The 24,955-nt window shown below is 45.1% G+C and overlaps 2 protein-coding genes across 2 annotated transcripts in view; one reads left to right on the forward strand and one right to left on the reverse strand.

The window, feature by feature from the left end:
* LOC126536290 (oxysterol-binding protein-related protein 1-like) overlaps positions 1 to 5,537 on the reverse strand; it is a 132,757-nt gene extending 127,220 nt beyond the window's left edge. The window contains exons 1-2 of the mRNA XM_050183192.3: positions 5,067 to 5,537; positions 4,444 to 4,529 (exon numbers count right to left, since the gene is read on the reverse strand). Of these exons, the coding sequence (XP_050039149.2) occupies positions 4,444 to 4,529; positions 5,067 to 5,235 (255 nt within the window). The 5' untranslated portion in view covers positions 5,236 to 5,537. The remainder of the gene's footprint in view (positions 1 to 4,443; positions 4,530 to 5,066) is intronic.
* Positions 5,538 to 5,857: 320 nt separating this feature from the next.
* LOC126536291 (uncharacterized) lies at positions 5,858 to 14,898 on the forward strand. The gene is made up of 4 exons (XM_050183193.3): positions 5,858 to 5,964; positions 6,357 to 6,411; positions 12,062 to 12,151; positions 14,620 to 14,898. Exons 1-4 carry the CDS (start codon positions 5,906 to 5,908, stop codon positions 14,749 to 14,751), a joined length of 336 nt encoding a protein of 111 aa, XP_050039150.1. The 5' UTR covers positions 5,858 to 5,905; the 3' UTR covers positions 14,752 to 14,898.
* Positions 14,899 to 24,955: the final 10,057 nt, after the last annotated feature.

Here is a 24,955-nt window from a genome sequence, read left to right on the forward strand (position 1 = left end):
CGTGACTTAGAAGACCATGCGAAATTGTCAAGAAAACAATAAGAAACAGAAAAGCAACAAGGACGATCGTGTGGCAAAAGAATTTGTTGCGAAAATTAGCTACATTAGTAAATTATGTTCCTACAATAATTTTTAAAAGGCCACTCTTACTGTGAAAGGAGGCTTGGATAAGTCCTAGAGGATGCAAAAATGCAAATTTAATTTCGTGCACCGGCTTATCATTACAGTGTATTTTGATGGCGTTTGCTGAGATCTAGCTAACTTTTATCGACAAAAATGGACTACATTGAATTCTGAAGGATTCAAAGACTGGACTTGGCATGCTTTGGGAACTTCTACTGCATTGATAGAGCCAAAAATATGAAAAAAAAAAAGATACTTTGATATCTGCAACATCCTACTGATGTAACAGCATTGAAGTGCTCACGTGGAATTCAGTAAGAAAACTTTGGACTTCATTTCCTCTGTGAGTAAACAATATCTTACCGCTAAATAACGAAAATAGGAGTTTGAGAAAGTACTAAATCAGTCAAAAATAATTTAGCATTTCTCTTGAGTGTCCGTTTAAAGGCCAGCTACAATGAAATTTCTTTTTGTTAAGTTGGCTACAAGTGTGTAGTATACACTATTGAAGCATCTTGGCAAAACCGCAGCGGTGGCAGTTGTCCACTTTTTTTTTTATTAGCAGCCTTTAAATAGTGTCTAAGCAAACGACACGTGCACCTGGTGGTTAGCGGATATGATGGATGTCCCGGCACGCTGCCTTCGAGATTTTTCAGCATGCTGCGGGCAGCCACAGAGGGCACTGAATCCCAGAGGTCATGCATCACATCCAGCAAGTGGTAATGGCGGTATTTTTTTCAGTTTTTTTATAAAGACGGTGTACATTAGCAAGCCTTTAATGACACATCCAATGATATTTCAAACACTGAATTTTGCCAGGAGGCTCCTTTATATGTAAAATATCTGAAGTGGCCTTTTATGCAGACCAAAATTTAATTGCAGTTGGCCTTCAAGACGACACACAGACACATACACAGTATGGCCACAGTGAATACCTTTACGAAGGATGCATCAACAAGGCTGATAAGATGTTATGATCATGCTTATGTGATACAGATTTTGCATATCACCATGTATCGTAGTACCCAACAAATACGGCATCTTCAATAAGAGCAATACAAATTGCACGCTCCCACATGTTGCCACGTACCATTTTCGCTGCTTGAACTACTACTGTGTCAATCAAAAACTTTTGTCAAACATTACACAGGTTAACATTCTGGTTGGCATGTGTCTGTATAACACAAGACTTCAGTACACACTAATGAATTAAGATGTATTTGGAAGGTTGATACAGGTATTACGGAACCTTGTGGTGTGGATCAGAACACTGGGTGGCTCAGTGTCTTAGCATCAATTCAGCAATATGGTTGTATATTTTTGCTTTAAATTCATTTTAGAATGTGTACCTATTTGTTAACGTTTTTGGGTGTAGTTATGTATGTTTGCTGTTTTTTTTTACCTTATATTCCTCTCTCTACAACCATATTTATTGTAGATTTCTGTCCCTTCTCCGCATTCTATTACATTGCACTTTTTGCATGGTTACAGTACAGTTCAGGTGTCCACTGTAAAATGAGATATCTAAAATGTCTGTGATTATCTTTCCTACCTACGGTTTACAAAAGATTACTTCTACTACTACTACATATAGATAGCAGCACTATATGCAGTGAAAGGATGTATATCACTACTCGTCACACTGCATACCGCACAAGGCCCTTCAGTTCGCGAGTGTAAGACCATGGGCTACCTCCACCCTATCTTTTGCAGCAGCGAGGTTAACACAATAGCGCTTGAAACAATCGCAGTGAAAAGGCAAAAGACCAATGCATCTGTCATTGTGATGCATAGTTCTATTACTACATTTAAATACTTCATGAAAAAAAAAACTGCATAACATGCTCAGCGTCAATGAAATCTTGTTACAACATAGGGGCCGGTTGAAAGCAATACATAACATGTTTGCCTACGCATAATTACACAAATAAATAAATACGTTTGGCGTATCTCAGCTCATCTTCAACTGAACAAGGCATAGAAATCAATCGTCCAGCTTGCTCGACCTCTTGTTTGCCACGCATCCTGACAACTTTTCTGAACTAACATTTTTGCCCAGGCTTAGTGATAATGCTGTAATTCACGCTACTTATCAATTTCATATAGCATATCCCCCCAAAATAAAGATCATAACACTGTACGAAAGAGGCGATTATGTCGCGTTCAATGAAAAGTTAACTCAGTTCAGTTACTCCTTTCTTGAAACGTTCACTTGTCGTTCCGTTGAAAATAACTGGTCAACGTATAAATCCAAAATGCAGCAACTAACGAAAGCCCATATTCCTACCATAAATGTAACTGAACGGCCCTCATCCCCTTGGTTTAATAAGGCATTAAAACGCCTGAACAATAAAAAGAAAAGGCTTTATCATATCGCCAAGCAATCTAACATGCCACGCGCATGGGAAAAGTACCGCTGCATTGACAAAACTTTTCAGTCACAAGCTAACAAAACTAAGCGATCATTCTTTTCAACCTTGCTTCCTGATATGCTACGTAATAACCCTTGTCAATGCTGGAAGGTTGTCAAACCATGCCCAAAGAAATCGATAAAAATGCTTGACCAAAATGGCGTCCCTATCCCTGATACTGAACTTGCAACAACAGTTAATTCAACATTCTGTTCTGTTTTTACGAAAGAATCTGAAGGCAATCTTCCTTATTTTCCTAACCCTCAATATCCTCTCATGCCAGCCATCACGTTTGAACCTGATGGCATTTGCAGTCTAATAGAATCTTTGAAGCTAACTTCATCGGCTGGCATTGACGTAATTAACGCGAAAGTGCTTAAAAATACAAAAGATGTCACTAGTGTCATCTTATCACACATTTTTCAGCAGTCACTCTCATCTGGAGTGGTGCCACAGGACTGGAAGACAGGTAAGATCATTCCAGACCCCAAAAAAGCTTCTTCAACATCATGTCTTGACTACTGGCCAATTTCCATTACCAGCGTTTGTTTCAAACTGATTGAGCATGTCATCTTTTCCTACATCATGAGATTTCTCATTTCTAACAACTTTTTTCATCATAGTCAGCACGGATTTCTTAAGAATTTATCTTGCGATACTCAACTTGCACTCTTTATAAATGACATCAGTTCCGAATTAGACCTTAATGTACCCGTAAACTCATTGTTTCTAGACTTCGAGAAAGTTTTTGATAAGGTACCCCACAACCGTCCTTTCTTGAAACTTTCAGTCCAGAATCTCAATCCCCTAATTTATAATTGGTTGCGCAGTTTTCTGACAGGCCAGCAACAGTTCGTTTTTGCAAATAACTGTTCATCTCCTCTGTCTCCTGTGCTTTCCGGGGTTCCTCAAGGTCCTGTTCTTGGCACCCTTCTCTTCTTAATCTACGTTAATGACCTTCCTAATGACATATCTTCTAACATACGCCTATTTGCAGACGACTGTGTTATTTACCGACCCATTAACAATAGCTCAGATATCCCTGTCCTGCAGCGTGACTTACAAACAGTTGAAAAATGGTGTAAGACGTGGTTAATGTCATTAAATGTAAATAAAACCTCATTAATCTCTTTCAATCATCGGCATTCTTATGTAGCACCCTCATATCTCTTAGGTAATTCAGTAATACCATCTGTGACCTGTTATAAATACTTAGGGCTTATTTTAACGCATGATCTTTCATGGTCCTTTCACATTGCTAAAATAACTAATGAGGCTAACCGCACCTTAGGCTTTCTCCGGCGACATCTGAAATTTACCCCTCTTTCGGTAAAAACTCTTGCCTACAAATCTGTGGTAAGGCCCAAACTTGAATACGCATGCTCAATTTGGGACTCTCATCATACTAATCTTTCTAACATGCTTGAATCTGTCCAAAACCGCGCAGCCTGATTCATCTTCCATGACTATTCTTCATATACTAGTGTCACGGAGCTAAAATCTAATGCGAATCTTCCTAGACTAGAAACGAGACGTCAAGTGTCCAGGCTCATTCTATATCACAAGTTGTATCATGTCGCGATTGGTAACAGCGTCATATCGTCAGCTCACCGCCATTCATCGCGGACCAATCATTCAAAGTCAGTATACCCCCCGCATGCACACACATCATCCCATCTTCCTTCGTTTTTTCCACGTGCAGCGAGAGACTGTAATGATCTGCCTGAAGAACCGGCGGACCACTCCAGTGCAACTGCGTTCAGGACTGCCATTGAACCCATTTTTCTTTGAAGCTGCCCACCCCTCATGTAAAACCCCTCTCCAGTGTTATTAGAGGAATAAATAAATAAAAATAAATAATACTATAGGACCTGAATACTGAGATAAATCACAAATCGTCCATACTGACCTCAAGCAGAAGTTCAGCCACATCAAAATGTCCAAAGTAGCAGGCCAAGTGCAGTGGCGTCCAGCCCAAGTTAGCCTTCTGCGTACCTAGATGAATGAAGTGATAATCAGACTGTGGGTGCCACCTTTAACTGCATCAGTGGCTTTCTTTAGATCCAGGTGCTAAGACACTCCCCAAAATTGACGTACCTATTCTGTTGAACGTGACGCCCTGTGAAGTATTTTAAGTTCAGGTCAATATCGATTACAAATTTTAAAACGTAAGTATGCACGTAGAATTAAAAAAAAGAAACAAAATAAGAAGAAAAAAATAGGGCGTGTGTGAGATATTGCGGCTACCGACGCAAGGATTGAAAACAAGCTCAGCTTCCCCATACAAGAACGACCACTGCCGGGCTGAAAGAGTTGAAAATACTTGTTATTCCTTCCATTACGCAATCGAAATTAATTTTGGCATTCAGACCAATGCCTCCGTTCAGACAAACTGCACCAGTGAATTCATCATCGACAGGTGAGGAGTACGTTTAGTAACGAACCTAGGTAATAGCAGACAAAGTGACAGGCAAGACACGAAAGATGTCAGACGTTGAAAAGTCGAGAAATACAAAAGGGCTTGAAACCTGCCTTTGCAGTCAACATTGGGGGCTACTTTTTTCGCGGCAGCGTTGTTGAGGAGGTTCTCAACAGCCGTGTACGAGCCCAATCTCGCAGCTTGCAGTAGTTCTTCTTCGGGGGATAGCTCGACAGCACTGCCAGCGTCTTCATCGTCCGAAAGAACGCTCATGATCGTCATCTACGTAACGAGAGACTCACTCCGTTCTCTTGACACCCGAGAGGCACGCCGAACTGGAAGCGATGATACGACGATCTTACGTAAGTACACAACGAGCGCGCACAACGCCTACCAGCCTCCCCCTCAGGCACAGGCTTGAAAGCTGACGCTTCGCGTAGCATACAAACTACCCGCGCGTGGCGCGTGTTCGCCGAACACTTTTAAATCTGCGTAAACAACAACAAAAAAAGACCTCTGCTGGTAGGCAGCCGCAAACCGCGGAACCCAGCCACAACATAGAATGAAGAACCAGACACGAACACCGCAACTGCTATCACGTGTCTGCTGTTGTCAAAAAATTTTATTGCATTTTTTTCTTTGTGTGTTCGGTTAAGCACCGCACTTGCGTAGCAGTGACTTTAACAAGCAAACATGCTAAAAACATAACAATTTATTAACTAAATATATTATTTTTAGTCATTTAATAGAGGTAATAAACATTCATAGCAGTGACTTTCACATACAAGCATGCTGCAAAAATAAGCAATGATTAAAGCTATATAATCTTATTAGTCATCTAATAAACGTAATAAGCAATGAAACATATAAATTTATTGAGTTAGTTAAGTACAGAATTTTGCTTACGAAGCGCTGGCACGCCGCTAACCATGATCCCGATATCACAGGCAAAATGGCGTTGCAGCAGTGTACCCGAGCCGTGAGAAACTTCCGATTTCTGCCATGTTTAAGGTAGGAGCCTTACTCTGACGTTGTCTGTGGCGCTCGAGAAGGAAGGAACAAATTTAAATGTGGCACTTCGCAAGCGGCCTATTTCCGTGGTGGCAGTAAACGCCGTTTGCAAGACTGGTTATGCGGCGCTCTAGCCCTAGACGACCTAGCGAGACCGAAGGGTCAACGCATGCTTTACTATGTTGTCGGGTGTTCACTGCGCATCAGTTTGTGTGGATAACGGGGTGCAGTACGTATCCGTTACGGAAACATCAGCTGTCACGTTTGCTACCTCGAAAGCCATGTTTGTAAACTGAATAATGCGTGTTTTACAGCATGCTGTTTCGTAGGATTGATCGAGTTGCGTGTTGTATGGTTACGCCGTTAATGGTGTCGTTCATTATTATTTTCAGCCAAACACGGTCTTCAATGTCACAGTCTGGCGAATGGGGCAGTGGCTCTGGAAAGGTGGGTGCATGTTGCACTTGTTTACTGCATCTCAACTGCGTGACACTGTCACCATTGCCTCACATGAGTGATTAGACTGTGATTAATCTTAGTAATGAGTGATTGCTCAGAAAGCCTAATAGCTTTCTTCTCTGCCAGTGTGACGTCTTGCATCGAATTGACGTGCTATGCATTTAAGCAATGTGCTGGCCGTCCCGGACCAACATTACTGAGCTCAAGGCTGTAGTGTTGGCCAGCAGTGCGATCCGCAGAAAAACGACACAGATGTTAACCCATATCGCACCAGACGCAAGACCCTTTATTCATGCGAGCACTGATATATATATATATATATATATATATATATATATATATATATATATATATATATATATATATATACCCGCCGTGGTTGCTCAGTGGCTATGGTGTTCGGCTGCTGAGCACGAGGTCGCGGGAACGAATCCCGGCCACGGCGGCCGCATTTCGATGGGGGCGAAATGCGAAAACACCCGTGTACTTAGATTTAGGTGCACGTTAAAGAACCCCAGGTGGTCGAAATTTTCGGAGTCCTCCACTACGGCGTGCCTCATAATCAGAAAATGGTTTTGCCACGTAAAACCCCATAATTTAATATATATATATATGTATATATATATATATATATATATACGGGCAACAGTGGTGTCATCTTTCTATGGGCTTTGTTAGTTACGCAACTAAGGGCACATAGTGTCGCCCTATGACACTACATCTACCCCTTCCCTAAATACAGAGATATTCACAAAGCCAATCAACGTTTATGCGCAAGCACATAGTCCTGAAACCTTGCCGGTGGTCTTCCGTCTCTTGTGGACCGACGGAACGCTGGCGGCTCACCAGCAGTTTCGATCACAACAGAAGCACTGTCACCATCTTCTGAAGCAAGGCTTGCATGTACTGGACCCTGTGGCTGTGAAAGATCTGAAGATATTGACGGAGATAGCTCCAAATTCCCAGAGGTTCTGCCGGGTGTCCGTGGACTTGGCAGCGAGGAGGTTAGTGCTCCGTGTAAAGGCGCAGTTTGGTAGTCATCATCCCACCGTACCGTATGTTGTGGCGATGCCCCTGTTGGAACTGCAGTCAGCTGTGAGGCATTCCAAGTTCGACCGTCTTCCAGGCAGAAGGACCAATGCCCTATGCGCTTAGGAATCTTCATTGGAGGTCCAAAGCTGGGAGTGCCTTTCGGTCTAGGAATTGGTTTAGCGCGCACATGCTTCCCAACTTGGAACTGCGGTACTCGGGTTGCGCTTCGTCGGTCAGCATGCACTTTGTTTTTGCACTGGTGCTCTTTCACCCTTTTCCGAAGTGAGGACATCTCCGGAGCGGGGTCCGTGAAGAAGTTAGAGGTGGGATGTCCGATGGCGTCCAAGGATGTCCTGATGTGCCGGCCATGCAGAAGCACTGCAGGAGAAAGGCCAGTGGTACTGTGAGGAGTAACTCTGAAGATCCCCAAGTACTCTGTAACAGTGTTCTTCACTGGTCGCTGCTCTAGCAAGGCCAACTGAATATAAGATTTGAGCACACGGTTGAACCTTTCCACCTGTCCATTTGCCTGTGGGTGATACACAGCCGAGAAGCTGTGCTTGATGGCCCTGTCTTGAAGGAAGGACTCGAATTCTCGGGATGTAAATTGTGGTCCATGATCCGAGACCAGTTCGTCGGGGTAGCCTTCCCATGCAAATATTGACAGGAGGAAGTCCATCACTTTAGTGGAAGACACATCCCTGCAGAAAGCAACTTCTGGCCATTTGGAAAAATAATCAACAACCGATATAACGAAACGGCAGTTGGCTGGTGCACGCTCAAATGGGCCCACAATATCAGCAGCTATCTTGCTCCAAGGTTTATCTGGAAGGGCCACTGGCTGTAGTGGAGTGGGATAGCTCTTAGCACTTTTGTCTGCCGACTGACAGACCGTGCAGCTTCGGATGGCAGTCTCTACTTGTTTGTCCAGACCTGGCCACCAGTAATTTTCACAAAGACGTTGCTTGGTCTTCACAATTCCCGGGTGTGATTCATGGGCAAGCTGAAGAAACGTAGCAGTGAGCTTGGCTGGAACCACAATACGCTCCGAGCGCATAAGCAGACCATCTGCTACTGACAATTCCTCCCGGACCTCATAGCAAGGAGTCAGTTCAGCAGTCAAACATTTCTTCGCTGGCTATGATGTCTGAACAAAAGGAGCAACCTCCTGGAGTTTGCAATCCTCGGCTGTAGCAAGTCGAAGGTCATTGACATGAACTGAAGATGTGACCAGAGACACAACTTCCTCTTCAATCTGAAGGCCATCTTCTGTGTCTGGAACAGGTAGCCGGGACAAAGCGTCTGCTACCTTGTTGTATTCTCCACATCTGTACTGAACTGTGAAATTATAACGAAGCAAACGAGCAGTCGACTTTGTGATGCGAAGTGGTCGCTGTCCTGTGCTTTGTGTCGAAAGTAGAGATACTAGGGCTTGATGGTCCGTTACCAACGTGAATGGTCGTCCCCAGAGATAAATGTGCTATTTCTCGCACGCCCACAGACACGCCAGGGCCTCCCGCTCTCCCGCTGAGTACTTCCGCTCCATTTCTGTCAGAGTTCGGGATGCGAATGCAACAGTCCGAGTGTGTGGGCCGTGAGCCTGTTGTAGTACTGCTCCCAGCCCATAAGCAGACGCATCCGTGGCCACAATAACAGGGAGCGTCGGGTCGAACATTTGCAGTATCTTGTGCGATGCTAGGAGCTTCTTTACCCTTGCAAAGCTCTTTTCGGCAGCGTCATCCCATTCAAAATGTACATCCTTACGAAGCAACCTACGCATAGGTTCTACCTCTTCAGCCAGGTGCAGAATAAACTTAGCATAGTACTCAACCAAGCCCAAAAATGAATGCAGCATGCTTGTGTCTGTGGGGGTGGCAGCGTGAACAATGGCACCAACCTTGGCTTGAAGGGGAGCTATTCCTTCTGAGCTGGCGCGATGCCCAAGAAATGGTAACTCCGATGTATTAAACACGCATTTCTCATTGAGCTTAAGTCCAGCTTCAGAGATGCGTTGAAGAACTTGCTCCAGATTTCTCAAGTGCTCTTTTTCAGTCCTGCCAAAGATAATGATGTCGTCTAGGTAGCACAGTTCCCCTTTGCAGCCTCGCAGGACCGTTGTCATGAGTTGTTGAAACGCAGCTGGGGCTGATGCCAGTCCGAAGCACACCTTTTTGAAACGAAAAAGGCCATCGTACGTAATGAAAGCAGTGAGGTCTCCGCTATCTGGGTGAAGCAGCACCTGGTAATAGGTAGAAGCTAAATTGAGCTTTGAAAAGTGGCGTGCTCCATTCAGAGAGTGTAGCAGCTCTTCCGTATGGGGCAAGGGAAAGCTGTCGACTACAATCGCTTTGTTAGGCTCTCTTAAGTCAACGCAGAGGCGGATACTGTCGTCCTTCTTGCAGACTACAACGATAGGAGAAACCCACTCGGAAGCATTAACCCTTTCAATGACATCATAAGAAAGAAGACGCTCAAGCTGGTCGCTAATCAGCTTGCGCAGCGAAAGTGGCAAACGTCTGAACTTCTGCACGACTGGAGAGGCAGACGACTTTATCTTGACCTTGTGCTGAATGCCCTTTGCAAGTTCAGGGCCTGGTGAGAACAAATGGCAAAATTTTGTCCATAGCAAAGCTGGTATACCGAACTTTGGTAGACTTAGCGGACTGTGCTGTTCCTGTGCAGTTTTAGCTGCTCCTTTCAGCATGGCATCTGAACCTTCTTCGGCAGCCGTGTGCAGGCAACGTAGCTGTGCACCCGCAATATGTAGTTCTAGAGCTTGCACAGCATCCAGACCAAGAAGAGAAGTCCCTCCGGGTGCGACATGAATTGCTATAACTGCCGTTTTTTCCTTGTATGAGATTCCGGCTTTAAATTGTCCCAGCACAGGAATCTTCCGGCGTTGGAAGTCCAACAAAGTAAGTTTAGAGCTGGTCAATTGTATTCTGTCTTCGAACACGTTTCGGAATTCTTGTTCCCGTATAATTGACACAGCGGATCCAGTGTCGACGAAGAACTTCACAACACGCGGTTGCGTTTTGGAGTTGATTGGCGTGACTGCCACTTCAATGTAGACACACGTGGGCTTATCTTCGTAAACAGTGAGAATGCTGATGGCGTCTCACGTGTCCTGTTCAGAAACTACTTCGCGGAGGACGCGAGCCGGGCGTCGTCCTAGTGCGGTGCGGCCGCATGCGAAGCAGGTCTTACCGCGAGCGGGGCACACAGACGGCTCGCAACCTGCTGTGCCGCAATTACCGCAGACATCTGAAATTCCACTGTACGGAACAACAGCGGTGGCCGTGTCTGAAGTTGGCGGGAGAGCATGACGAACGCGGGCTCGACTAGGGACGCGCGTGTCATTGTCACTGAAACGCCGGTTATCTTGTCTAGTCATTCCAAAAGCGTCACGTTGGCGTGGCTGTTGTATGATGCGCTGAATGGGTTTAGCAAAGGCTTCAGACTCAAGCTGAGCTCGCTCACGAAGTAGTGCAATTTCAACGGCCCGGTCAAAAGTCAGTGCGTCTCCTTCCAATAACAACTGTGAACGTAACTGCGGAGATGCAGTGCCAGTGATGAACTGCTCGCACATGTTTTCGTTTGCTTGCTCGCCGACATTGCAAGAGGCAGCCAGTTCTTGAAGCGCGAGGGCGAAGTCAGAGATGGACTCGCCGTGTAGCTGACGGCGTTCGCGGAAGTGGTTGCGTTCTAGCCGAACATTCCGCGTGTCGGCGAAATGTCGAGCCAGCGTCTCGCGGGCCACATCGTATGCGTCTGGGGAACTCGTCGCTGTGGCGTCTTGCTCGGAGAACATGGCGTCTGCTCGATCAGCGGCTGAAGCAGCTTCGTTCGGCACCGTTGGCGATGGGAGTGCATCGAAAATGCGTTGTCCTTCCGGCTCCAAGCAGTGTAGCAAAAAAGCTTGGCGGCGGGGCACAGGCAGGTCAGCAGCTCCCGACGCAAGAAGAAAATTCTTGAAGAGGCGTATCCAGTGGGGCCATGGAATGGCTGGAGTTTCCGGGGTGGCAAGGAATAGTAGCGGCAGCGAAAATGCAACGGATCCCATCCTCGTCGCCAAATTGTAGTGTTGGCCAGCAGTGCGATCCGCAGAAGAACGACACAGATGTTAACCCATGTCACACCAGACGCAAGAGCCTTTATTCATGCAAGCACTGATATATATATATATATATATATATATATATATATATATATATACGGGCAACAGTGGTGCCATCTCTCTATGGGCTTTGTTAGCTATGCAACTAAGGGCACCTAGTGTCGCCCTACGACACTACAAAGACGGCAAGTTGGGCCAGTTGGTTAGGATTCATCTTAAGGTTCGTAACAGCACAACACAATACACGGGCGAAAGAAAGGTGTGACAGCGCCGTGTCGTCGTTTTGTCCATGTCTTGTGTTGCGCTGTTACGAACCTTACAATGTTACCGACCTTGTGGGGGCTGCAGGTTCATTGCTTGTGATCATTGCTTCTAGCAACGGTCTTATTATCCTTGTGTTTGTGTCGTTGTTTGCGAGAAATTACTAAAGGAAGCCATGATACTGTTCGTTGATAGGTGGCATTCTTGCTTTATTCTTTTACTTTGCAGGGCGGCGGCGGTGGTGGCAGCGTTCGTGAAGCTGGCGGAGCTTTTGGCAAGATGGAGGCGGCTCGGGAGGAAGAGTACTTTCGCAAACTGGTCAGTCCGAGTGACACTTATCATGCCTGTGCAGACCAATGGACTATTTGTCCAGTCCACTTTTAGTATGTTTAATACATTTTTACAAGATGCGAAGGGAACGCGAAAAAGAAAAGTCAGGCAGAAACCACCTGATGATCATTGCTCAAATTCAAGCGATTGTTTCTGTTTAATTCTCATGAGGTATACGCTGCTGGGGGCACTTATTAATTAGCTCTATTGGCAAATGCTATTAGGCATGTGCATGCAGTGACCTTACGCTGTATCCAGGATTGGCTGAGTTTAGTCAACCAGACAGCCATCAAATCAAAGTTGGGGTAGCAGAGCTAATGAAAGCTTAGCTTTAAAGGGACCATGAATAACTTTTTATCGTAGTCGAGAGTATTTGAAGTTAAATGAGACTCTTTCAGAAATACCTTGCCGTAAAAAGTTCTTCAGTGCGTTCAGCAGAAGCAAAGTTATTGGCAATCAAATATATTGTCTGTAGTGGTTCCGCACCTTCTTCAATGATTTGCACTGCAAAGGCTACTGTGAAGCGGTGTGTTCCTACAAAACTCCGCCTACTGAAGGTCACAGTGGCGCGCAGTTCAAATTTGATTTTGGATGTTCACACGGATGCCGCTATTTCCGATTTTGGTGCTAGACATGCCAAACGCAGTAGTCCTCAGCGAGCTGCAGTGTGTTCGGCCAGTGGGCTCGTCACAGCACCCAGTGGTGTGCACGACGGGGTTAGAGTGCGCGCTTGTGCTAATGTGCTCCAGTCTGGCTGTGCTACGTGCTGCATACCGACTTTGTCCTCCACCAGCTTGACCGACGGATATGAGCCTCAGCCAACTTGCACGTTTCGAAGTGCTATGAATAGCTCAATCATTACAAAGCAAAGTCTGCCAAGGCATCTAACCAAGAGTAAGAACGCACTGGCAAGCACGAGTGCGGTCTGACCTTAAGTTTCACATGGTTCGAGGCTAGTTGAATGTCCAAAACTAGTCGAAATTAGCGAGACTCGACGGCCCTAACGCCGTTAAGCAGGGTGGCCAAAGTTGAATGTCTATATGGACAGGCGAGTGTGAACTGACCATAGTTGGCTTCTTCCGGAAGTACATAATTTTAAAAATTCGAAAGCAGATTTTTGCTTACTTCAACCTGTTTATTGAACTGTGTCAATATGTATACAAAATAACAGTAGGAAAAAGCGCACTAATCCAAACACCCTTCTTGATTGATATCAGCTATTGGCCAATAGCAGCTGTGTATGGGAATCGGCTTTATTACGAAATAAAGCGTCCAGAGAAGAGTGAGGAGCAAGTTTCTTTTGAAAACAAAAATGTTTGAGAGAAAGCTGACTTTGCGCTCCATTGGCGAGATCCATGTGCCATGCACGACTGCAAAATTTGGCTGAGATGTTCACAGCAACGTATGCTTTCCGCAGACTGCGTTTTTTCATCAAGCCCGAGGGCTGGTTCAGGGCACCTTTAAAAGCCCACTGAAGGTCAACAACCTAGAATTGCACCAGCAGTTCCATGCATGGTGCATAGAAAAGCCATCTTGATCTACACATGCATTCTTTGAAAATGCACAGGTAATACAAAACATTTTTAAACTCGGACACACAAAGGTACAGTCAAGAAAATATCCCGAGTAAGAAAAAAAGCCTTCAAGTTGCGTGAAACAAAATTGTGCTTGCAATGGTGTGAATGGTGAAGTAATGCACTCCTGCAATTCTCTGCTAGATTGCTCACAATGAAAGGAAGGGTAAACCTTTCTATTTGCAAACTATAATTTGTTCAGGTTGCTAGTGTTTGGTTAATGGAACATAAGGTTTTTAACATGATCCATTTATACCTAAGGTGACCAGATGACCTGATTTAGGTGGGACACATCCTGCTTGCACTGCTGTGGTCCGACTGCTTACACAAAATTAATAAAATTTCCAGGTGGCTTTATTGGGGTCAACTAATTAAGGCACCACTTGCTAGCCACAGCATTCTTTAGTTACTCACTCAGGCCATTACATGATATATACAATGTTCAACACCTAATTTATGCTTTAGGCAAACTGTCAAACTGAAAAAAGAAGAAAATACAAGGAGTCTGTGCTATGGCTTGCACTGTTCCTGTGACCTGCACCACAATGCAAACAAACCTACGTCGCCAGGAACAGGCGAGGTTTCACTTGTGCTGGCAGAGCAGATGACAACACACTGCAGGCCCCGTTTTGGGGTCTCGGCACATCCGCACAAGTAGTTCTAGTTTCCTTGGCAGTTACATGTGGTACTCGACATACTACGGATGTCTTGTATTTTTTCTAAGAGTGGACGACCATGTACAAATAAAGATCGCACAAACTTTTTTTAAATGTAGGATTCTAGTCTGTGTTGGGGATATAGCGTGTTGCATTTGTGCATTATGCTAAGGGCCTCTGTTGGTTGGTCACTGATTCAGTTTTATTTCTGCACTTTCTCCTGCAGCAAGCTCAGCAAATTTCAGTGCTGAAGGAGCACATTGAAGACGAAATCAAGCAACATGAAAAACTTATCAAGCAGCATCAGGAGGAGATCGAGAGGCACAAGAAGAAAATTAGGGATCTCAAGGAACACTAAGCTGGAATGTTTGAGAGCCCGAGTCTCCGCATATTCCATTTTTGTTAATTCTTTTTCTTTCCTCTTGCGTGCTGTATGCGTGTAACGAGCAAGCTCCAGTGAGCAGTGTTATTGTAGCTAGGGTGAAGTAAAGCAGTTGCAAGGTTGTGTCATTGGTCTCACTTTGCATTGTGCCTTACTTTTATGGCTGGGACATGCAACTGATGGATTTGAGTGACTATTTATTGAACAAGGTTGATGAATGACCAACTAAAGCACTACTTACTATAAGAACTTGTTCTTGACCTTGTTCACATTCTTTGGAGGACTTGTTTGCTGCCATAAATGTGGCACAAGGCGAAGTATAAAGGATGACAAGAGTGGTGTCACTGACACTTCAAGTTGTCCATATTTCTTTACTCGCAGAACTTAGTGGCAATGAAGGGAAATCTACAAGAGTGGACAGATGTGCTGCTGTTCTAAGTGGCTCTGGCAAAGTTTGACAGTGCTTCCGTTTCTTTACTGAATCGGTATAGCTTGCTACTTGCGACAGTTTTATATTTACCAAAGCATGGAAGAGAAAAGCGAAAAAAGAAAATCTAATATAACATTGAGTGGTGTATTTTCTATTCTAGCGAAGCTGTTTATGGCTAGGCTTCCATGCATTTTTGTTCTGGATCAACAAAAACTCTTCAACAATGGCTCGCACCCCCCTAAGCAAGCAACAAAATGCAATAGCTCATCCCTCGTAATGCAGAGGCTATATATATAGTGTGTTTTACTTAACTTGAGCCAAACATTAAAAATATACAAATGCTATGTCGCTGGACAGAACTAAAGTAGCGTTGTTTGCTGCTGCTTGGAGAAACTGATTATTTTTTCCATTCGGCCGAATTAGACAATTAGTCCTAATTAATAAATTTCTCAGTTATAGTTAGATTATAACGTGTGAGTGAGAAAATTGTACAGTAACATGAGAAGCTCCTGGCACCGCTTTCTATTGCTCAGTATGTGCTACATACAAGTATGTTTCAGAGAGTGAAAGAATCCCGTGAATACATGCAAAGTGCCTCGAGCAGCCAGTCGCAAGGAAATTCCTGAATTATCTGTCGGACAATGCAGCACTGTCCAGAACTAGAAACTTCAATTTGACAAATTGAGTCCAACGTGGTGAGTCCTTGGCTTTGGAGAAATACTAAATTTCTTTTTTACCACGTCTCTCTGCACAATACGCGGGCCTATTATGAATAGGGAGTGAGCACGATTGCAGAATTAGACCGTAAGACCTCCACTAGCTATAATGTCAGTTAGCCATGTAACTTTTTTAATCCATGAATAAATGTAACATGTACCGTATTTACTCGCGTAATGATCGCACCCCTGAATTTTGTCGTCAAAATTTGCTTTTTTTTATTTCCCGTGTAATGATCGCACCCCGAACTTGCCGCAGCGATATGTCGTGTGCCAAGTCTAGCTAATAATGATCGCGCTTACCATCTGTCGAAAGCTACGCGAACGACTCGTCTGCACACACCAAACATTAAGTAGATGCCTCATTTCATTACTTTCATCACTTTCCGCACTTCCATGACAAAAAGAGGTATAACCAAACTTTCCTTTATTATGGGTAGGCTTTATAATGGTTGTGGTCAACAAAAACAAAAAAGGCGCCTTTCGATTCTTTTCACCTGCACTCGTGAGCACGCAACAAATCGTGCGCGGCAATGATATAGTAGCCACGTTTACACTGATACATTAAAACTGTACCCTATTCATACGTCGACACTTGTAACACAGCTAAGATATTCGCCCAGCCTTAGTGGAAACGTGTCGTGTTAGGATAGCAGTGAAGACAGATGCCGCAGTTTCCGCAACACGCCGGCCATGCGTTTCTGTCACTGGCAGCTAAGCACGCCCGTCTGTTTCTGTCCCCTCAAAGTGGACATGGCTACGTTATTGCTGCAAACTTGCCGATATTAACGATATTATGCATCACTGATACGGAAGAAACTGTTTCAATGCACGTAATGTACTCACGAGAAGAAAAAAAAAAATCGCCTTCGGCTTGCTCCGCCGGCCGCCATTTTTGTTTTGGTGCCCCGCATCCCGCAGCAAAAGCGGGACGAAAAAAAATTTTTTTTTTTTGCGGGAAATTTAACCCGCGTAATGATCGCACCCCTGAATTTGCGTCAATTTTTCTGACAAAAAAGTGCGATCATTATGCGAGTAAATACGGTATTAAGCTACATCATTTCTTAACCCTAGAGTAATGTTTTTTCTTTGAAGATGACCAAGTCTCTTGGCGCTGATGAATCAAGAGTTAGGTTGGAGATAAGAAACTTGGATATGTATTGGAGCGAAAATATTTACAAACTCAAATGCGGAGCTTGCAGAACAACATATAAAAGAAACAAGCAGACTGCACCTTAGTCTTCTGCTTTCCCACAGATCCTAAGAGAACTCTCATTATACATACGACAAACTTGAGTCTCACTGTTATACCACCGAGTGGCTATGGTCCAGATTAGCAATACATCGTACGAAATCTTACTGATCTATCAGCTTAGTGGTTACAGCCTAGACTGGACTGTGTTCCATACAGCCTTTAAGTGCATTTTCGTAAACAAAATGTCGCAGTTTAGTCTGAAAGGCAAATCATCGATTCGATAGCAAATTATTTGACATTTATACAAAGTAAGGATATTAGTTTAATCTGTCATAAAATTGTGAACATTCGCTTACTAATTAAATTAGCAAGCATGGTGTCGCATGCATCTAGGCAAACATGAACACATCTTGCTCAATATCCGCGGACTTTCATTGTAAAAATGCTAGTGTGAAGAATGGCAGCATCAGCGAACGAACTGCCCTTCATGATGCCTCTTGCTTCAGCGAGAACTAGGCTGCGAGAACACGTGCACATGATGCCATCAGTCCACGGTGCGCCTAGACTCTACCCATCACAGATCACTTTCACGATGGGGCCTGCACGGCCATGCCATACACAGCCGCCACGTATGGCACGGTGGATGCGTATGCATTTCGACACACATGTTGAAATATATGTGGAGCGAAGCTTTGGTAAAGCAGTTAATTAAATGCATTACAGTAACAGTGATGCATACAATTTTGTTTACTGTAATCCTATGTGATGGAATATATCATGGAATGTTCATGGTTGTCCACCATAAAGATCATAATTTTACTGTCATAGCTTTTAGGTTTCTGCAATGCATCATTAAAAGGCTATGCTGAAATTCAGACCCATTCCACCATTCTTGACCGCATCTCACGCCTTAATCTCGGTGCGCGCGCTTATAATTACGTCAGAGACTTTCTGTCTAATCGCACGGCCTTCCTTTCGGTGGGGGATCTCCGCTCCGACGCCCAGACTTTGGGCAGCGCGGGAACTCCCCAGGGCTCCGTTATCTCCCCAATGCTTTTTAATCTTGTCATGATCGATCTTGCCAAGGAGTTGCAGCAAGTGGACGGTGTCACCCACACCATATACGCTGACGATATAACCATCTGGGCCCACAAAGGCAGTGACGGCGAAATAGAAACGGCACTACAATCCGCCATTGAAACAGTCGAGACCTATATCCAAGGCACGGGGCTTCGCTGTTCCCCTGCGAAGTCCGAACTCCTTCTCTACAGGCCTACTCTCCGTGGCCGCCGTCCAAAATACTCCACCGCTAAACGCCCTTACGAAGACATTGCGCTTCATCTCATGGATGGGAGCCCCATACCCCTAGTCTCCAATATCCGTGTGCTCGGCTTGCTCATAGAGGCGAACGGAGCGAATGGCATGGCCCTCGCCAAAATCAAGATGAATACAGCCAACACCATGAGACTTTTGAAGCGGGTCTCCAACCGCCGGGGGGGTATGAAAGAGGAGAATCTGCTCCGATTAATCCAGTCATTCGTAATTTGCCACATCACCTACGTTGCTGCGTATCTAAACTGGTACAAGGCTGAACACACCAAGATCAACACACTTATACGCGGTGTCTATAAACAAGCCCTCGGCCTCCCCGGTTGCACCAGCACTGACCTCCTCCTTCAACTAGGCGTCCACAACACACTGGACGAACTCATCGAGGCCCAACGTCGCTCTCAGCTGGAGAGACTCACTCTCACAGCGACGGGTCGCCATATCCTCACCTCGCACGGTATCACCTACCACAATCAACACGGCCATAAGCATCAGATCCCCTCCACCATACGAGCTTGGATTCACGCCGATCCTATCCCCAGAAACATGCACCCCGAATACAACCACGCACGTCGCACAGCACGTGCCACGGTTCTCACCAAATCCCTTACTCGCCACGATGGTGTGAGTTTCGTCGACGCCGCCGAATATCCCCACGGTACCCGCTTTGCAGCCGTCACCACGCGTGAAGGCTCTCTCCACCATGCTATCAGCCTAGTAACCCCACACGCTGAGGAAGCTGAAGTGGCCATCGCGCTAGCCACACTAGACCCAACATGCCATACCATCGTCTCTGACTCCCGCTCCGCCATTATCAACTATATCAATGGCCGTATTTCACACCAAGCCTTGCGCATCTTGCAACAAGCGCCCCGCTCAACCGACCATCAGGTTACACTCGTCTGGTTCCCGGCTCGTGTAGGCACCGTCCACCCGCACCTCCCCAACTTCAACGAGGTTACCCACTCCCTAGCGCGAGGCCTAGTTAACCGCGCGGGAGAAGGGGAGGCTGCCCCCACCGGTAGGGATCGCCTGACACGCTACAATGATCTTGTGAAGTCCTTCTACTTAGAGCGTAGAACCTTCCCCGGCCCACACAACAAGCTATCCCGAGCGCAGGCTACAACTTTCCGCCTGCTACAAACCAATACTTACCCCTCGTTACAACTTTACAACAAGATCTACGCAGACATTTACCCCAATCCCACCTGCCATATCTGCAAGACACAGCCAGCCACACTTCCACACATGCTTTGGGACTGTACACACCAATACCCCGACACTAACCCCACGACCCACTCGTCGAGATGGCACGCTGCCCTGCGTAGCCCCATCCTTGACGACCAACTCTGGGCGACCCAGAAGGCCTGCGAGGCGGCGAAGAGGCAACACCTCGACGTCCCCACGTGGGAGGCCTAGGCCCAGCCACCATCTCTTGCTGGTTTCAATAAAGTTTATTCAGTCAGTCAGTCAGTCAAATTCAGACTTCAAATCAGATGGATGCACAATGTGAGATGTATATGCTATGCAGCAATGTCACAAGGACGAAAGTGATGTGTGATGACTGAGAGAAGAATGGTGATGACAGGTGTATGCACAGAAAATTACAACATGTATCAAGCAACATTCAGTGATTCTGTACCTCCCGTATCACAGTGGGACATACCCATTCTGGAGGATTGGCCAAGAACGAGCAGACCTTCAGCAACACATACTCAATGGCTAAATCAAAGAATCCATCAAATATAATTCATTATTCCAATAATGTGTTTTAGAGGTGCCTGTGAGCCGACATTTTATGTTCCAAGTTCTCTATAATAAGTTGGTTTTTGTTACACAGAGCAGAGATGCACATACTTGGACAGCATACCAGGGTTATACAAGCCACTTCGCTGTTACCAAGGCTGGGCAGAGGTACTTTGCAGTTGTATCATGATACAATACAATATACTTGGGCAACAGGTATTTGAGATACAGAAACAAGATACTAATGCAATTATTGTATCCGGTACTATACTATCCATTTTTATCTTCAGATACTTCAATAAATTTGCAAATTTCTTATTATAGATCTATATAGTGTAGCAAAAAATGCATGTGCACAAAAATGTTTGCTTGGAAATTTCATAACTCTGACCAACCTTGTTCCATTTGAATGAAATGTCAGCATCTCAAAATATTTGTCTTTCTTGCTCAAAGTATAATATTTTCGTTCCGAAACAATTTATTGGGGTTGCTTTAGCTGCTTAACATGAAAGCTCTTGATATGCTGCGCTGTCAGTGGTTATTGTTGCTTTTGTGATTGATGGGAGTTGCTGCTCTGCTTGCCGACCCGTTTGCGGGTCGCCATCTCAATGTCAATAAGAAGCCTTTGCGCGATGGTGCAAATACTGCTATGGAGCTTTACCTTGCCCATATATGTATTACCATTTGCGCAATACCGGATCACCGGACAAGTGTGCAGCAGCAACAACGCTGGTAGCGACATTATTCTGATTCAGGGTGTCTACCAACCGGGAAACCCGGGAAAACCGGGAATTCTCAGGGATGTTGAGTAGTCTGGAAAAAGTCACGGAAAACTCAGGGAATTTGGGCCTCTATCAGGGAAAATTAGCGGCAATTTTATTGAAAGGGTAGAAAGTCGCAGTAATGCTGGATCGAGTAACAGACAGGAATCGTAATGAATCGTTTTTGATGCCCTGTCGTCGGCAAGAGAAGTTGCCAGTGTACGGTCAACGAGCGACTTTCCGGATTCCCGATAATTTGGACGGCTTCGCGGCACTGCCACGTACCCCATAGAGTCAACGTACAAAAACGTGTGAAATTTCCGACGCAAGAACTCTTCGCCGTCCGAATTTCCGGACGTTTTGCCGTGACCGCAGGTCCGAAGCGGCAATAATCAAAGGCACCACCACTGCCGTTTTGATTATTTCGCCACCTCGAACGGGCACTCTCGCATGCAGATCCGCTGGTAGCCGTTGCCACCACTGCGGCAACGCTAGGCCTAGCTGCTTCGACGTTCACTATGAAGCTTCTTGCCGTTGGGTGCCGAGTTTTTTATTGAAAGAATTAGCTGCTGTCAGCAATGGCACGGACTGCACCTTTGTGGTCCTCGCTATTGGCTTAGAAACTTGGAAAACACGATGCGTTAATAATGCTGGTTCTTGAAAGTCAGCTTCGCCTCTGTACAGAAATGTTACTTGGTGAAGCTTACGCAAAAGTATTGCAGTGAAGCATAACAAGCGTGGGAAGGGGCCACGGAACACAGTATGTATTCCTTAACCCGGTATTTCCTGTCACAGTACGAGCACCGATATGCCTAATATGTGTACCGACAGGCCTTTAGAGCGTTGTTGAACGTGCCTGTGGCGGTTTGAGCCCCTGAGGGCAGTAAGTGACACGGATTTATTTTTTTCCAACTGGCCGATTTTTCGGACGTTTTCGCGGCCCCTAGGAAGTTCGAAAAATCGGTCGTGGAAACTGACCAAGATGCTTCAAATGGTCCTTGGGGCGAACGAGTGGCGTAAGGCGGACAAGAACATAAATGACCTACGCATTGAGGAATAAACGGGAATGGAGCTTGCTGCTGCCGTTTTGAAGGAGCTTGAGCTCAAAAAATAAAGTTTTGGCTGATGCCGAGATGCAGGTGTCCCTCATCCAAACCAAAATAAACTCTTTAAAGCAGTGAAACACAACACTCGGGCGTCGTGCGCAGGCTGAGAGTATGTCAGGACAGTTGAGGTTGACGTACGAGCTGTTGAGAGGGAATCGCAATTGTGAGAGCTCGGGCCTCATCCCACTGAGGTTGCTATCAGTTGACAGAAATAGCTCATATACGAAAATATTTGCTTCTATATGCATCTCCTTTTTATTCGTATTTGATAATGTCCGACCCCATTTGCAATTTTTTTCGAGGACACTTTATTTGCTGTGCATTTTACTAACCCATGCCTTCTATTCTCTTTTTGAATAACATAAACACTGCTCCTTAGTATTCAAATTGGATTAAGTCACGTTTTTATTTTTTTCGTGTGCTTACTAGAGAGTGACAGCATCAGGCGATATGGTTTCAGTCCGTCTTGGCATAAAACATAGTTCTGCATCACTCCGGGAAATTTGCAATGACACTCAGGGAAAACCTGGTAAACTCAGGGAATTTGGAAATGTCAACTTGGTAGACACCCTGATCGTGTATACAGAACACATAAAGCTGCAATGACCTTTCATATTCTACTTATCTGCTGGTGTAAAGCATTTGTTGGTGACATATTCATCAACGTGCAGTCCTTTTACGATTTTTTTTTCTTCTAGAAAACTTGTGCAGCCCAAAAATGTTTCATGTTACATAGTCCAAAAAATTGCTTTTGGTGCTTGCGAGCTCAAAATACACAATACACAAAATAGCCTACTTATGCACAAGTCTCCCGGAAGCAGCGTTATCTATGCTTTGGTTCACAACAGTCAAACTTCCATCCATGAGATCCTTCAAATCGCTGATGTGTAAAAGCCACTATGGGGGACCAGCGCTGGAGGATCGAGCTAACTAGAGCTACTGTATATGCTACCACAGGTAGTGGTATATCCACAGGTAGTAGTGGTATTACTATATTCTGCTTAACTGGTGGTGTAAATTTTTGACAGCAGCGTAATCGTATTCACCATTACGCCGCTGCCGAAAATTTGCACCAGCACCGAAGCAGGATGTAGTGTGTTACTGCAATTTTAGCTCTGTGTTTGTCTGGTTGAATTCTACGCCACCAGCCTAGGCGGCTGCACCACTCCAGTCGCTTAAAACCCCTTAAACTTCGTAAAGTAGTGACACTCTCCTCCTCCGCCTTCACTACTCGTTTCTCCTCTCTTTCAGGCTCCCTCCACGAACGTGGCGCCGCCTACACTGCTCGAGCCTATAAACTTTTTTTTATAGCAACGGCGCCAACATGCGCTCCCAGAGCGAGCCTACCCACACCATGTTCCCTAGTTTCCAACTGTGCCCGGGTCTCTGCTCTCATACATAGAACTGCATTGGCAAAAGTCAGGCCCGGAACCATTACCCCCTTCCATATCCCTCGTACTACCTCGTACCTATTGTAGTTCCACAGTGCCTATACTTTTCATAATCGCTGCACTTCTGTTACCTTTAGTCGTTACATAATTTTCGTACTCTGTCAGATACTCAATTACATTATGTATCCATACCCCAAGAGACTTGTACTTATCGACTATCTCAAGCGTGGCCTCCTGTACCCTATGCTCGCCGCAAATGTTATCATTGAAAATCATGACTGCTGATTTTTATTTGCTAAACTTCAAGCCTAATCTGTCTCCTTCTGTACTACATATGTCCATCAATCCCTGCAGATCTTCTGTATTGTCAGCCATTAATACAATATAATCCGCATACATAAGTCCTGGTAATGACTGTTCAATCAATTTTCCTTGTTTGAAAAATGATAGGTTGAAGCCGAGCCCGCTTTGCTGTATTTTGGCCTCTAATCCTTGTATGTACAGCTTAAACAGAGGTGACAATGGACACCCCTGCCTAAGCCCTCGCCGAATAATTGCAGGCTCCGAAACCTGTTTTTCCCATTGTATAATCACCCGGTTAGATTTATAGGCATCTTTTAAGAAATTGGTTACCCCATCTTGCACTCCTAAAGTTTCCAGAATGCCCCACAAGCCCCCTTGAAGTACACTGTCACAGGCTCCCTTGATATCCAAAAAAGCCAGCCATAGGGGTCTGTGTTCCTTTTCAGCTGTTTCAATGCACTGTGTCAGTGAGAACAGATTGTCTTCTAGCCTCCTATGCTTCCGGAACCCATCTTGTATCTCTCCAAGCACCCCCTCGTTCTCTACCCATGCCTGCAGTCTGTCCTTTATAATCTGCATAACCACCCTGTAAACCACTGACGTCACTGTTATAGGCCGGTAGCTATTTATGTAAGCTTTGTCCCCCTTTCCCTTATATGTCATTCTCATCCTACTTAGCCTCCATTCGTCAGGTACTTTACCATCCATTAACATTTTGCTCACCACCTCCCTTAATGCTTTCTTAGATTTCGGGCCCAATTTCTTTATTAACATAATGGGAATACCATCCGGGCCTGCCGATGTGCTACTTGGTACCCTTTTCTCGGCCCTTTCCCACTCTCTTTGTCCAAGCGAAAGCAGTGGATTGACCGGGCTATCCCTCTCCGACATATTGCATGTACCATTTCTCTGTTCTGTAAATTTTTCCCTCATCATGGTTCCTATATGCTCCATTGCCTCCTCTCCTTCTAACCGAGTACCTTGAGCTGTTGCTATATACATCTGCTCTAGGCTTGTCCTATTACCTAAGGAGTTCAGATATTGCCAGAATTTCCTAGCTGCCTGTTTATCTTTTTTATTGCTTACTTCTGCCAGCCATTGGGACCCTTTTGTCTTGATTTTCTCGTTGATCAAATAGGATGCTTCCCTTCTTTATTTTATGTAGTTTACTCATTTTCTCTCTACTTCTGCTTCAGCTTCTCC

The sequence above is a fragment of the Dermacentor andersoni genome, chromosome 4 (assembly GCF_023375885.2).
Source record: "Dermacentor andersoni chromosome 4, qqDerAnde1_hic_scaffold, whole genome shotgun sequence".
In the NCBI taxonomy this organism is placed as follows: domain Eukaryota; kingdom Metazoa; phylum Arthropoda; class Arachnida; order Ixodida; family Ixodidae; genus Dermacentor; species Dermacentor andersoni.

What these genes read in the sequence shown, in the direction of transcription:
- LOC126536291 (XM_050183193.3), top strand. Translation starts at nt 5,906, where the DNA reads ATGGCGTTGCAGCAGTGTACCCGAGCCGTGAGAAACTTCCGATTTCTG. An exon ending in CGATTTCTGCCATGTTTAAG is followed by an intron (nt 5,965 to 6,356) that starts GTAGGAGCCTTA and finishes TATTATTTTCAG; the next exon opens with CCAAACACGGTCTTCAATGT. An exon ending in GGGGCAGTGGCTCTGGAAAG is followed by an intron (nt 6,412 to 12,061) that starts GTGGGTGCATGT and finishes TTTACTTTGCAG; the next exon opens with GGCGGCGGCGGTGGTGGCAG.